The sequence below is a fragment of the Mustelus asterias genome, chromosome 8 (assembly GCF_964213995.1).
Source record: "Mustelus asterias chromosome 8, sMusAst1.hap1.1, whole genome shotgun sequence".
Lineage (NCBI taxonomy): Eukaryota > Metazoa > Chordata > Chondrichthyes > Carcharhiniformes > Triakidae > Mustelus > Mustelus asterias.
In genome coordinates this window covers 50,124,331-50,139,990 of record NC_135808.1, presented here as the reverse complement: position 1 = coordinate 50,139,990, position 15,660 = coordinate 50,124,331, and the positions used below count along the sequence as shown (strand labels likewise).

Sequence of the window (15,660 nt, the reverse complement as noted above, 5' to 3'; positions counted from 1 at the left end):
GATGACTCTGAGTACAGAAGCTCATGGTCATCAGGGAGATCCCCTACCCTGCTCACAGTTTGGTTTCCCGGGTCATGCGACCCTTACTCTGCAGAACAACCCATAAACAGACAATCACTACAGGTGACTTAAGGGGAACAGCTGGTGATTAACTGGGGAAGGTGCTGTATGGGGAATAGTTGGGGATTATTTCATAGAATAATAGAATCCCTACAGTACAGAAGGAAGCCATTCATCCCATTGAGTCTGCACTGACCACAATCCCACCCAAACCCAATTCCCGTAACCCCACAAGGCAGTGTGGAGCGATCACAGGAGACAGGCAGACAGAGTGACAGAGTTAGTTTATTGTTGAAAATACAATTGTTACAAATACAAGCTGCCCCTAGAGCTGGCTGCAACTCTGACCAAGTCCTGGGAACAGCCTGCCATGACGGACAAACACACAAACTAAAGGCAGCTGTTGACCAGGTCAGCAGGCTGCAGGTTAAGCATAAATTTCCCCTATTTTTAACTATTTTAATATCGAACCTGTTTGAAAATTAAAGAAACAAGATAGATTATTTATTTGTTCTTTGTACAATGTGCAAATGGTGACTTTTAGCTGTTGGTCTGCCGTCTGTGCACACACCAGTTTGTAAAGAGTGAAAGGGAAGAATGTTGGACTCTCCGGCAGAAAGATCCGAGCAGAACAGTTGGTGAGTCAGATAGCATGTCCAAAGAGAGAGAGGGGCTTTGGCAGCAACCTGAGCAAAACATCGCCGGTATTGTGACTTCATGGATGAGAGCAGCCAGGTACTGATAGAGTGAGAGACTGACAGAGAGAGAGAGAGAGAGAGGCGGGGCGAGAGAGAGAGAGAGAGGGGCGGGGGGGGGGGGGGGGGGGGGGGGGGGGGGGGGCGGGGAGGGGGGGGGGGCGGGGAGGGGGGGGGTGGAGAGAGAGAGAGAGAGAGGCGGGCGAGAGAGAGAGAGAGAGAGGCGGGCGAGAGAGAGAGAGAGAGAGAGAGAGAGGCGGGGCGAGAGAGAGAGAGAGAGGCGGGGAGGGGGGTGGAGAGAGAGAGAGGCGGGTGGAGAGAGAGAGAGAGAGAGAGGCGGGGCGAGAGAGAGAGAGAGAGGGGGGGGCGGGGAGAGAGAGGGGGGGGCGGGGAGGGGGAGGGGGGGCGGGGAAGGGGGGGTGGAGAGAGAGAGAGAGAGAGGCGGGTGGAGAGAGAGAGAGAGAGAGAGGCGGGGCGAGAGAGAGAGAGAGAGAGGCGCGGCGAGAGAGAGCGAGGCGGGGCGAGAGAGAGCGAGGCGGGGTGAGAGAGAGCGAGGTGGGGTGAGAGAGAGCGAGGCGGGGTGAGAGAGAGCGAGGCGGGGTGAGAGAGAGCGAGGCGGTGTGAGAGAGAGCGAGGCGGGGCGAGAGAGAGAGAGAGGGGGCGGGGAGGGGGCGGGGAGGGGGGTTGGAGAGAGAGAGAGAGGCGGGTGGAGAGAGAGAGAGAGAGGCGGGGCGAGAGAGAGAGGCGGGGCGAGAGAGAGAGAGAGAGGCGGGGCGAGAGAGAGAGAGAGCGAGGCGGGGCGAGAGAGAGAGAGAGCGAGGCGGGGCGAGAGAGAGAGAGAGCGAGGCGGGGCGAGAGAGAGAGAGAGAGCAAGGCGGGGCGAGAGAGAGAGAGAGCGAGGCGGGGCGAGAGAGAGAGCGAGCGAGGCGGGGGCGAGAGAGAGAGAGAGGCGGGGCGAGAGAGAGAGAGAGGCGGGGCGAGAGAGAGCGAGAGAGGGGCGGGGGCAAGAGAGAGAGAGAGAGAGGCGGGGCGAGAGAGAGAGAGAGAGAGAGAGGTGGGGCGAGAGAGAGAAAGAGGCGGGGCAAGAGAGAGAGAGGCGGGGCGAGAGAGAGGCGGGGCGAGAGAGAGAGAGAGCGAGGCGGGGCGAGAGAGAGCGAGGCGGGGCGAGAGAGAGCGAGAGGGGGCGGGGAGGGGGCGGGGAGGGGGGGTTGGAGAGAGAGAGAGAGGCGGGTGGAGAGAGAGAGAGGCGGGGCGAGAGAGATAGAGAGGCGGGGCGAGAGAGAGAGAGATAGGCGGGGCGAGAGAGAGAGAGAGAGCGAGGCGGGGCGAGAGAGAGAGAGAGCGAGGCGGGGCGAGAGAGAGAGAGAGCGAGGCGGGGTGAGAGAGAGAGAGAGAGAGCGAGGCGAGGGCGAGAGAGAGAGAGAGGCGGGGCGAGAGAGAGAGAGAGAGAGGCGGGGCGAGAGAGAGAGAGAGAGGCGGGGCGAGAGAGAGAGGCGGGGCAACAGAGCGAGAGAGGCGGGGCAAGAGAGAGAGAGAGGCGGGGCAAGAGAGAGAGAGAGGCGGGGCAAGAGAGAGAGAGAGGCGGGGAGAGAGAGAGAGAGAGGCGGGGAGAGAGAGAGTGTGTGTGTGTGTGGGAGAGAGAGAGAGAGAAAGAAAGACTGAGTGAATGAGTGAGAGAGAGAGAAACATACAGAGAGAGAGAGAGACAGAGAGAAAGATGAGAGAGGGGGAGCAAGCGAGAGTGTGAAAAATATCAGCCAGCGCAGACAGGATGAATCAATAAAGCAAATACATTTTGCTGAGCGCACCTCATTGCTGCAACTGCCTGGAGAATTGACCCATTGACGATATTAACCAAAGACATTACCAATCAACTACTGATTACAATGACACTGACGAGATATTGTTTCCAAAATGCAATAACATTTCTTGTTTAATCGATAGAAAGATTGGATGAAATAACGAGGGTGTGTTTGAATGTACAGAAAGATGAAAGCTGAGCTCCAGGTTTTGAGATGATGTGTATGTAGTGAGTGTTTGCTACCGAAGGAGGTATGACTCAGGCTGCTGTCCATTCACCGTCAGGGCAGGAGGGGACTATGTGCTTTCTTTGGGAGCGGGAGGTGGAGGTGGAGGGGGAGGGGGCTGTGTGCTAGTGGCAGTTTTGATCGAATTGAGAGTTTTGCTGAGCCAGGAGTTTTTGGCAGCTTGGATCTCGTTGAGGAGAGCCCCGCGATGATGTTCCAACTCCTGTGAAAGGCAGAGAGAGGAAACAGTGATTCGAACTCAAAGTAACTCTTCACAACAAGAAGTCTCACAACACCAGGTTAAAGGTTTATTTGGTAGCAAAAATCACAAGCTTTCGGAGCGCTGCTCCTTCATCAGGAAAGTGGGAGTTCTGTTCACAAACAGGGCATATAAAGACACAAGCTCAATTTACAAAATAATGGTTGGAATTTACAGGTAATCAAGTCTTAAAGGTACAGACAATGTGAGTGGAGAGAGGGTTAAACACAGGTTAAAGAGATGTGTATTGTCTCCAGCCAGGACAGTGAGATTTTGCAAGCCCAGGCAAGTCGTGGGGGTTACAGATAGTGTGACATGAACCCGAGATCCCGGTTGAGGCCGTCCTCATGTATGTGGAACTTGGCTATCAGTCTCGACTCAGCGATTCTGCGTTGTCGTGAGTCGTGAAGGCCGCCTTGGAGAACACTTACCCGAATTTGGTGCGAATTTGGTCCCAAGACTGTCTCAAGACTTCTTCATCGCACAGGACCTTCAACCGATGCTATACTCAATATGCCAACATCTTCATGCACAGGTTCGAACAAGACTTCTTCACCGCACAGGACCTTCAACCGATGCTATACACGAGATACATCGATGACATTTTCTTCCTTTGGACTCATGGTGAACAATCACTGAAACAACTATATGATGACATCAACAAGTTGCATCCCACCGTCAGACTCACCATGGACTACTCTCCGGAATCGGTTGCATTCTTGGACACACGCGTCTCCATTAAGGACGGTCACCTCAGCACCTCACTGTACCACAAGCCCACGGATAACCTCACGATGCTCCACTTATCCAGCTTCCACCCGAAACACGTTAAAGAAGCCATTCCCTACGGACAAGCCCTCCGTATACACAGGATCTGCTCGGATGAGGAGGATCGCAACAGACACCTCCAGACGCTGAAAGATGCCCTCATAATAACAGGATATGGCGCTCGACTCATCGATCAACAGTTCCGACGCGCCACAGCGAAAAACCGCACCGACCTCCTCAGAAGACAAACACGGGACACGGCGGACAGAGTACCCTTCATCGTCCAGTACTTCCCCGGAGCGGAGAAGCTACGACATCTCCTCCGGAGCCTTCAACATGTCATTGAAGAAGATGAACATCTTGCCAAGGCCATCCCCACACCCCCACTTCTTGCCTTCAAACAACCGCACAACCTCAAACAGACCACTGTCCGCAGCAAACTACCCAGCCTTCAGGAGAACAGTGACCACGACACCACACAACCCTGCCACAGCAACCTCTGCAAGACGTGCCAGATCATCGACACGGATACCATCATCTCACGTGAGAACACCATCCACCAGGTACACAGTACATACTCTTGCAACTCGACCAACGTTGTCTACCTGATACGCTGCAGGAAAGGATGTCCCGAGGCATGGTACATTAGGGAGACCATGCAGACGCTATGACAACGGATGAATGAACACCGCTCCAGAATCACCAGGCAAGAGTGTTCTCTTCCTGTTGGGGAACACTTCAGCGGTCACGGACATTCGGCCTCTGATATTCGGGTAAGCGTTCTCCAAGGCGGCCTTCACGACACACGACAGCGCGGAGTCACTGAGCAGAGACTGATAGCCAAGTTCGGAACACATGAGGACGGCCTCAGCCAGGATCTTGGGTTCATGTCACACTATCTGTAACCCCCATGACTTGCCTGGATGTGCACAATCTCACTAACTGTCCTGTCTGGAGACAATACACATCTCTTTAACCTGTGCTTAACCCTCTCTCCACTCACATTGTCTGTACCTTTAAGACTTGATTACCTGTAAAGACTCGCATTCCAACCAATAATTTGTAAATTGAGTTTGTGTCTTTCTCTGCACTGTTTGTGAACACAACTCCAACTTACCCGATGAAGGAGCAGCGCTCTGAAAGCTTGTGTGGGTTGTGTTACCAAATAAACCTGTTGGACTTTAACCTGGTGTTGTGAGACTTCTTACTGTGCTCACGCACTGAGCCCGAGACCACCCTGTACTCACGCACTGAGCCCGAGACCACCCTGTACTCACACATTGAGCGCGAGACCACCCTGTACTCACGCACTGAGCCCGAGACCACCCTGTACTCACGCACTGAGCCCGAGACCACCCTGTACTCACACACTGAGCCCGAGACCACCCTGTACTCACGCACTGAGCCCGAGACCACCCTGTACTCACACACTGAGCCCGAGACCACCCTGTACTCACACACTGAGCCCGCGACCACCCTGTACTCACGCACTGAGCCCGAGACCACCCTGGACTCACACACTGAGCCCGAGACCACCCTGTATTCACACACTGAGCCCGAGACCACCCTGTATTCACACACTGAGCCCGAGACCACCCTGTACTCACACACTGAGCCCGAGACCACCCTGTACTCACACACTGAGCCCGAGACCACCCTGTACTCACGTACTGAGCCCGAGACCACCCTGTACTCACACACTGAGCCCGAGACCACCCTGTACTCACACACTGAGCCCGAGACCACCCTGTATTCACACACTGAGCCCGAGACCACCCTGTACTCACACACTGAGCCCGAGACCACCCTGTACTCACACACTGAGCCCGAGACCACCCTGTATTCACACACTGAGCCCGAGACCACCCTGTACTCACACACTGAGCCCGAGACCACCCTGTACTCTCACACTGAGCCCGAGACCACCCTGTATTCACGCACTGAGCCCGAGACCACCCTGTACTCACGCACTGAGCCCGAGACCACCCTGTACTCACACACTGAGCCCGAGACCACCCTGTACTCACGTACTGAGCCCGAGACCACCCTGTACTCACGTACTGAGCCCGAGACCACCCTGTACTCACACACTGAGCCCGAGACCACCCTGTACTCACACACTGAGCCCGAGACCACCCTGTATTCACACACTGAGCCCGAGACCACCCTGTATTCACACACTGAGCCCGAGACCACCCTGTATTCACACACTGAGCCCGAGACCACCCTGTACTCACACACTGAGCCCGAGACCACCCTGTACTCACACACTGAGCCCGAGACCACCCTGTATTCACACACTGAGCCCGAGACCACCCTGTATTCACACACTGAGCCCGAGACCACCCTGTATTCACACACTGAGCCCGAGACCACCCTGTACTCACACACTGAGCCCGAGACCACCCTGTATTCACACACTGAGCCCGAGACCACCCTGTACTCACACACTGAGCCCGAGACCACCCTGTATTCACACACTGAGCCCGAGACCACCCTGTATTCAAACACTGAGCCCGAGACCACCCTGTATTCACACACTGAGCCCGAGACCACCCTGTATTCACACACTGAGCCCGAGACCACCCTGTACTCACACACTGAGCCCGGGACCACCCTGTACTCACGCACTGAGCCCGAGACCACCCTGTACTCACACACTGAGCCCGAGACCACCCTGTACTCACACACTGAGCCCGAGACCACCCTGTATTCACACACTGAGCCCGAGACCACCCTGTATTCACACACTGAGCCCGAGACCACCCTGTACTCACACACTGAGCCCGAGACCACCCTGTACTCACACACTGAGCCCGAGACCACCCTGTATTCACACACTGAGCCCGAGACCACCCTGTATTCACGCACTGAGCCCGAGACCACCCTGTATTCACACACTGAGCCCGAGACCACCCTGTATTCACACACTGAGCCCGAGACCACCCTGTATTCACACACTGAGCCCGAGACCACCCTGTACTCACACACTGAGCCCGGGACCACCCTGTACTCACACACTGAGCCCGAGACCACCCTGTATTCACACACTGAGCCCGAGACCACCCTGTACTCACACACTGAGCCCGAGACCACCCTGTATTCACACACTGAGCCCGAGACCACCCTGTATTCACACACTGAGCCCGAGACCACCCTGTACTCACACACTGAGCCCGAGACCACCCTGTACTCACACACTGAGCCCGAGACCACCCTGGATTCACACACTGAGCCCGAGACCACCCTGTACTCACACACTGAGCCCGAGACCACCCTGTATTCACACACTGAGCCCGGGACCACCCTGTATTCACACACTGAGCCCGAGACCACCCTGTACTCACGCACTGAGCCCGAGACCACCCTGTATTCACACACTGAGCCCGAGACCACCCTGTACTCACGCACTGAGCCCGAGACCACCCTGTACTCACACACTGAGCCCGAGACCACCCTGTATTCACACACTGAGCCCGAGACCACCCTGTACTCACACACTGAGCCCGAGACCACCCTGTATTCACACACTGAGCCCGAGACCACCCTGTACTCACACACTGAGCCCGAGACCACCCTGTACTCACACACTGAGCCCGAGACCACCCTGTACTCACACACTGAGCCCGAGACCACCCTGTACTCACACACTGAGCCCGAGACCACCCTGTATTCACACACTGAGCCCGAGACCACCCTGTATTCACACACTGAGCCCGAGACCACCCTGTACTCACACACTGAGCCCGAGACCACCCTGTACTCACACACTGAGCCCGAGACCACCCTGTACTCACACACTGAGCCCGAGACCACCCTGTACTCACGCACTGAGCCCGAGACCACCCTGTACTCACACACTGAGCCCGAGACCACCCTGTACTCACACACTGAGCCCGAGACCACCCTGTATTCACACACTGAGCCCGAGACCACCCTGTATTCACGCACTGAGCCCGAGACCACCCTGTATTCACACACTGAGCCCGAGACCACCCTGTATTCACACACTGAGCCCGAGACCACCCTGTACTCACACACTGAGCCCGAGACCACCCTGTACTCACACACTGAGCCCGAGACCACCCTGTATTCACACACTGAGCCCGAGACCACCCTGCATTCACACACTGAGCCCGAGACCACCCTGTACTGACACACTGAGCCCGAGACCACCCTGTACTCACACACTGAGCCCGCGACGACCCTGTACTCACACACTGAGCCCGAGACCACCCTGTATTCACACACTGAGCCCGAGACCACCCTGTATTCACACACTGAGCCCGAGACCACCCTGTATTCACGCACTGAGCCCGAGACCACCCTGTACTCACACACTGAGCCCGGGACCACCCTGTATTCATGTACTGAGCCCGAGACCACCCTGTATTCACACACTGAGCCCGAGACCACCCTGTATTCACACACTGAGCCCGAGACCACCCTGTATTCACACACAGAGCCCGAGACCACCCGGTACTCACGTACTGAGCCCGAGACCACCCTGTACTCACGCACTGAGCCCGAGACCACCCTGTATTCACACACTGAGCCCGAGACCACCCTGTATTCACACACTGAGCCCGAGACCACCCTGTATTCACACACAGATCCCGAGACCACCCTGTATTCACACACTGAGCCCGAGACCACCCTGTACTCACGCACTGAGCCCGAGACCACCCTGTATTCACACACTGAGCCCGAGACCACCCTGTATTCACACACAGAGCCCGAGACCACCCTGTATTCACACACAGAGCCCGAGACCACCCTGTATTCACACACTGAGCCCGAGACCACCCTGTATTCACACACTGAGCCCGAGACCACCCTGTATTCACACACTGAGCCCGAGACCACCCTGTATTCACACACTGAGCCCGTGACCACCCTGTACTCACGCACTGAGCCCGAGACCACCCTGTATTCACACACTGAGCCCGAGACCACCCTGTATTCACACACTGAGCCCGAGACCACCCTGTACTCACGCACTGAGCCCGAGACCACCCTGTATTCACACACTGAGCCCGAGACCACCCTGTATTCACACACTGAGCCCGAGACCACCCTGTACTCACACACTGAGCCCGAGACCACCCTGTACACACACACTGAGCCCGAGACCACCCTGTACACACACACTGAGCCCGAGACCACCCTGTACTCACAAACTGAGCCCGAGACCACCCTGTATTCACACACTGAGCCCGAGACCACCCTGTACTCACGCACTGAGCCCGAGACCACCCTGTACTCACACACTGAGCCCGAGACCACCCTGTACTCACGCACTGAGCCCGAGACCACCCTGTACTCACACACTGAGCCCGAGACCACCCTGTACTCACGCACTGAGCCCGAGACCACTCTGTACTCACACACTGAGCCCGAGACCACCCTGTATTCACACACTGAGCCCGAGACCACCCTGTACTCACACACTGAGCCCGAGACCACCCTGTACTCACACACTGAGCCCGAGACCACTCTGTACTCACGCACTGAGCCCGAGACCACCCTGTACTCACACACTGAGCCCGAGACCACCCTGTATTCACACACTGAGCCCGAGACCACCCTGTACTCACACACTGAGCCCGAGACCACCCTGTACTCACACACTGAGCCCGGGAACACTCTGTACTCACACACTGAGCCCGAGACCACCCTGTACTCACACACTGAGCCCGAGACCACCCTGTACTCACACACTGAGCCCGAGACCACCCTGTACTCACACACTGAGCCCGAGATCACCCTGTATTCACACACTGAGCCCGAGACCACCCTGTACTCACGCACTGAACCCGAGACCACCCTGTACTCACACACTGAGCCCGAGACCACTCTGTACTCACGCACTGAGCCCGAGACCACCCTGTACTCACACACTGAGCCCGAGACCACCCTGTATTCACACACTGAGCCCGAGACCACCCTGTCCTCACACACTGAGCCCAAGACCACCCTGTATTCACACACTGAGCCCGAGACCACCCTGTACTCACACACTGAGCCCGAGACCACCCTGTACTCACACACTGAGCCCGAGACCACCCTGTATTCACGTACTGAGCCCGAGACCACCCTGTATTCACACACTGAGCCCGAGACCACCCTGTATTCACACAATGAGCCCGAGACCACCCTGTATTCACACACAGAGCCCGAGACCACCCTGTACTCACGCACTGAGCCCGAGACCACCCTGTATTCACACACTGGGCCCGAGACCACCCTGTATTCACACACTGAACCCGAGACCACCCTGTACTCACACACTGAGCCCGAGACCACCCTGTATTCACACACTGAGCCCGAGACCACCCTGTATTCACACACTGAGCCCGAGACCACCCTGTATTCACACACTGAGCCCGAGACCACCCTGTACTCACACACTGAGCCCGAGACCACCCTGTATTCACACACAGAGCCCGAGACCACCCTGTACTCACGTACTGAGCCCGAGACCACCCTGTACTCACGCACTGAGCCCGAGACCACCCTGTATTCACACACTGAGCCGAGACCACCCTGTATTCACACACTGAGCCCGAGACCACCCTCTACTCACACACTGAGCCCGAGACCACCCTGTACTCACACACTGAGCCCGAGACCGCCCTGGACTCACACACTGAGCCCGAGCCCACCCTGTATTCACACACTGAGCCCGAGACCACCCTGTACTCACACACTGAGCCCGAGACCGCCCTGTACTCACACACTGAGCCCGAGACCACCCTGTATTCACACACTGAGCCCGAGACCACCCTGTCCTCACACACTGAGCCCGAGACCACCCTGTACTCACACACTGAGCCCGAGACCACCCTGTACTCACACACTGAGCCCGAGACCACCCTGTACTCACACACTGAGCCCGAGACCACCCTGTACTCACACACTGAGCCCGAGACCACCCTGTACTCACACACTGAGCCCGAGACCACCCTGTACTCACACACTGAGCCCGAGACCACCCTGTATTCACGCACTGAGCCCGAGACCACCCTGTACTCACGCACTGAGCCCGAGACCACCCTGTATTCACACACTGAGCCCGAGACCACCCTGTACTCACACACTGAGCCCGAGACCACCCTGTATTCACACACTGAGCCCGAGACCACCCTGTACTCACGCACTGAGCCCGAGACCACCCTGTATTCACACACTGAGCCCGAGACCACCCTGTACTCACACACAGAGCCCGAGACCACCCTGTACTCACACACTGAGCCCGTGACCACCCTGTATTCACACACTGAGCCCGGGACCACCCTGGATTCACACACTGAGCCCGAGACCACCCTGTACTCACACACTGAGCCCGGGACCACCCTGTATTCACACACTGAGCCCGAGACCACCCTGTATTCACACACTGAGCCCGAGACCACCCTGTACTCACGCACTGAGCCCGAGACCACCCTGTATTCACACACTGAGCCCGAGACCACCCTGTACTCACACACTGAGCCCGAGACCACTCTGTACTCACGCACTGAGCCCGAGACCACCCTGTACTCACACACTGAGCCCGAGACCACCCTGTATTCACACACTGAGCCAGAGACCACCCTGTACTCACACACTGAGCCCGAGACCACCCTGTATTCACACACTGAACCCGAGACCACCCTGTACTCACACACTGAGCCCGAGACCACCCTGTACTCACACACTGAGCCCGAGACCACCCTGTATTCACACACTGAGCCCGAGACCACCCTGTATTCACACACTGAGCCCAAGACCACCCTGTACTCACACACTGAGCCCGAGACCACCCTGTACTCACACACTGAGCCCGAGACCACCCTGTACTCACACACTGAGCCCGAGACCACCCTGTACTCACACACTGAGCCCGAGACCACCCTGTATTCACACACTGAGCCCGAGACCACCCTGTACACTCACACTGAGCCCGAGACCACCCTGTACTCACACACTGAGCCCGAGACCACCCTGTACTCACGCACTGAGCCCGAGACCACCCTGTACTCACACACTGAGCCCGAGACCACCCTGAACTCACGCACTGAGCCCGAGACCACTCTGCACTCACACACTGAGCCCGAGACCACCCTGTACTCACACACTGAGCCCGAGACCACTCTGTACTCACGCACTGAGCCCGAGACCACCCTGTATTCACACACTGAGCCCGAGACCACCCTGTACTCACACACTGAGCCCGTGACCACCCTGTACTCACACACTGAGCCTGAGACCACCCTGTACTCACACACTGAGCCCGAGACCACCCTGTATTCACACACTGAGCCCGAGACCACCCTGTACTCACACACTGAGCCCGAGACCACCCTGTACTCACACACTGAGCCCGTGACCACCCTGTACTCACACACTGAGCCCGAGACCACCCTGTATTCACACACTGAGCCCGAGACCACCCTGTATTCACACACTGAGCCCGAGACCACCCTGTACTCACACACTGAGCCCGGGACCACCCTGTACTCACACACTGAGCCCGAGAACACTCTGTACTCACACACTGAGCCCGAGACCACCCTGTACTCACACACTGAGCCCGAGACCACCCTGTATTCACGCACTGAGCCCGAGACCACCCTGTACTCACGCACTGAGCCCGAGACCACCCTGTATTCACACACTGAGCCCGAGACCACCCTGTACTCACACACTGAGCCCGAGACCACCCTGTATTCACACACTGAGCCCGAGACCACCCTGTACTCACGCACTGAGCCCGAGACCACCCTGTATTCACACACTGAGCCCGAGACCACCCTGTACTCACACACCGAGCCCGAGACCACCCTGTACTCACACACTGAGCCCGTGACCACCCTGTATTCACACACTGAGCCCGGGACCACCCTGGATTCACACACTGAGCCCGAGACCACCCTGTACTCACACACTGAGCCCGAGACCACCCTGTATTCACACACTGAGCCCGAGACCACCCTGTATTCACACACTGAGCCCGAGACCACCCTGTACTCACGCACTGAGCCCGAGACCACCCTGTATTCACACACTGAGCCCGAGACCACCCTGTACTCACGCACTGAGCCCGAGACCACCCTGTACTCACACACTGAGCCCGAGACCACCCTGTACTCACGCACTGAGCCCGAGACCACCCTGTACTCACACACTGAGCCCGAGACCACCCTGTACTCACGCACTGAGCCCGAGACCACTCTGTACTCACACACTGAGCCCGAGACCACCCTGTATTCACACACTGAGCCCGAGACCACCCTGTACTCACACACTGAGCCCGAGACCACCCTGTACTCACACACTGAGCCCGAGACCACTCTGTACTCACGCACTGAGCCCGAGACCACCCTGTACTCACACACTGAGCCCGAGACCACCCTGTATTCACACACTGAGCCCGAGACCACCCTGTACTCACACACTGAGCCCGAGACCACCCTGTACTCACACACTGAGCCCGGGAACACTCTGTACTCACACACTGAGCCCGAGACCACCCTGTACTCACACACTGAGCCCGAGACCACCCTGTACTCACACACTGAGCCCGAGACCACCCTGTACTCACACACTGAGCCCGAGATCACCCTGTATTCACACACTGAGCCCGAGACCACCCTGTACTCACGCACTGAACCCGAGACCACCCTGTACTCACACACTGAGCCCGAGACCACTCTGTACTCACGCACTGAGCCCGAGACCACCCTGTACTCACACACTGAGCCCGAGACCACCCTGTATTCACACACTGAGCCCGAGACCACCCTGTCCTCACACACTGAGCCCAAGACCACCCTGTATTCACACACTGAGCCCGAGACCACCCTGTACTCACACACTGAGCCCGAGACCACCCTGTACTCACACACTGAGCCCGAGACCACCCTGTATTCACGTACTGAGCCCGAGACCACCCTGTATTCACACACTGAGCCCGAGACCACCCTGTATTCACACAATGAGCCCGAGACCACCCTGTATTCACACACAGAGCCCGAGACCACCCTGTACTCACGCACTGAGCCCGAGACCACCCTGTATTCACACACTGGGCCCGAGACCACCCTGTATTCACACACTGAACCCGAGACCACCCTGTACTCACACACTGAGCCCGAGACCACCCTGTATTCACACACTGAGCCCGAGACCACCCTGTATTCACACACTGAGCCCGAGACCACCCTGTATTCACACACTGAGCCCGAGACCACCCTGTACTCACACACTGAGCCCGAGACCACCCTGTATTCACACACAGAGCCCGAGACCACCCTGTACTCACGTACTGAGCCCGAGACCACCCTGTACTCACGCACTGAGCCCGAGACCACCCTGTATTCACACACTGAGCCGAGACCACCCTGTATTCACACACTGAGCCCGAGACCACCCTCTACTCACACACTGAGCCCGAGACCACCCTGTACTCACACACTGAGCCCGAGACCGCCCTGGACTCACACACTGAGCCCGAGCCCACCCTGTATTCACACACTGAGCCCGAGACCACCCTGTACTCACACACTGAGCCCGAGACCGCCCTGTACTCACACACTGAGCCCGAGACCACCCTGTATTCACACACTGAGCCCGAGACCACCCTGTCCTCACACACTGAGCCCGAGACCACCCTGTACTCACACACTGAGCCCGAGACCACCCTGTACTCACACACTGAGCCCGAGACCACCCTGTACTCACACACTGAGCCCGAGACCACCCTGTACTCACACACTGAGCCCGAGACCACCCTGTACTCACACACTGAGCCCGAGACCACCCTGTACTCACACACTGAGCCCGAGACCACCCTGTATTCACGCACTGAGCCCGAGACCACCCTGTACTCACGCACTGAGCCCGAGACCACCCTGTATTCACACACTGAGCCCGAGACCACCCTGTACTCACACACTGAGCCCGAGACCACCCTGTATTCACACACTGAGCCCGAGACCACCCTGTACTCACGCACTGAGCCCGAGACCACCCTGTATTCACACACTGAGCCCGAGACCACCCTGTACTCACACACAGAGCCCGAGACCACCCTGTACTCACACACTGAGCCCGTGACCACCCTGTATTCACACACTGAGCCCGGGACCACCCTGGATTCACACACTGAGCCCGAGACCACCCTGTACTCACACACTGAGCCCGGGACCACCCTGTATTCACACACTGAGCCCGAGACCACCCTGTATTCACACACTGAGCCCGAGACCACCCTGTACTCACGCACTGAGCCCGAGACCACCCTGTATTCACACACTGAGCCCGAGACCACCCTGTACTCACACACTGAGCCCGAGACCACTCTGTACTCACGCACTGAGCCCGAGACCACCCTGTACTCACACACTGAGCCCGAGACCACCCTGTATTCACACACTGAGCCAGAGACCACCCTGTACTCACACACTGAGCCCGAGACCACCCTGTATTCACACACTGAACCCGAGACCACCCTGTACTCACACACTGAGCCCGAGACCACCCTGTACTCACACACTGAGCCCGAGACCACCCTGTATTCACACACTGAGCCCGAGACCACCCTGTATTCACACACTGAGCCCAAGACCACCCTGTACTCACACACTGAGCCCGAGACCACCCTGTACTCACACACTGAGCCCGAGACCACCCTGTACTCACACACTGAGCCCGAGACCACCCTGTACTCACACACTGAGCCCGAGACCACCCTGTATTCACACACTGAGCCCGAGACCACCCTGTACACTCACACTGAGCCCGAGACCACCCTGTACTCACACACTGAGCCCGAGACCACCCTGTACTCACGCACTGAGCCCGAGAC

The 15,660-nt window shown here is 57.6% G+C and overlaps 1 protein-coding gene across 1 annotated transcript in view; it reads right to left on the bottom strand.

The window, feature by feature from the left end:
* Positions 1-327: 327 nt before the first annotated feature.
* LOC144497728 (rab GTPase-activating protein 1-like) overlaps positions 328-15,660 on the bottom strand; it is a 421,278-nt gene continuing 405,945 nt past the window's right edge. Inside the window, exon 20 of the mRNA XM_078219169.1 lies at positions 328-700. Within this exon, the coding sequence (XP_078075295.1) occupies positions 515-700 (186 nt within the window). The 3' untranslated portion in view covers positions 328-514. The remainder of the gene's footprint in view (positions 701-15,660) is intronic.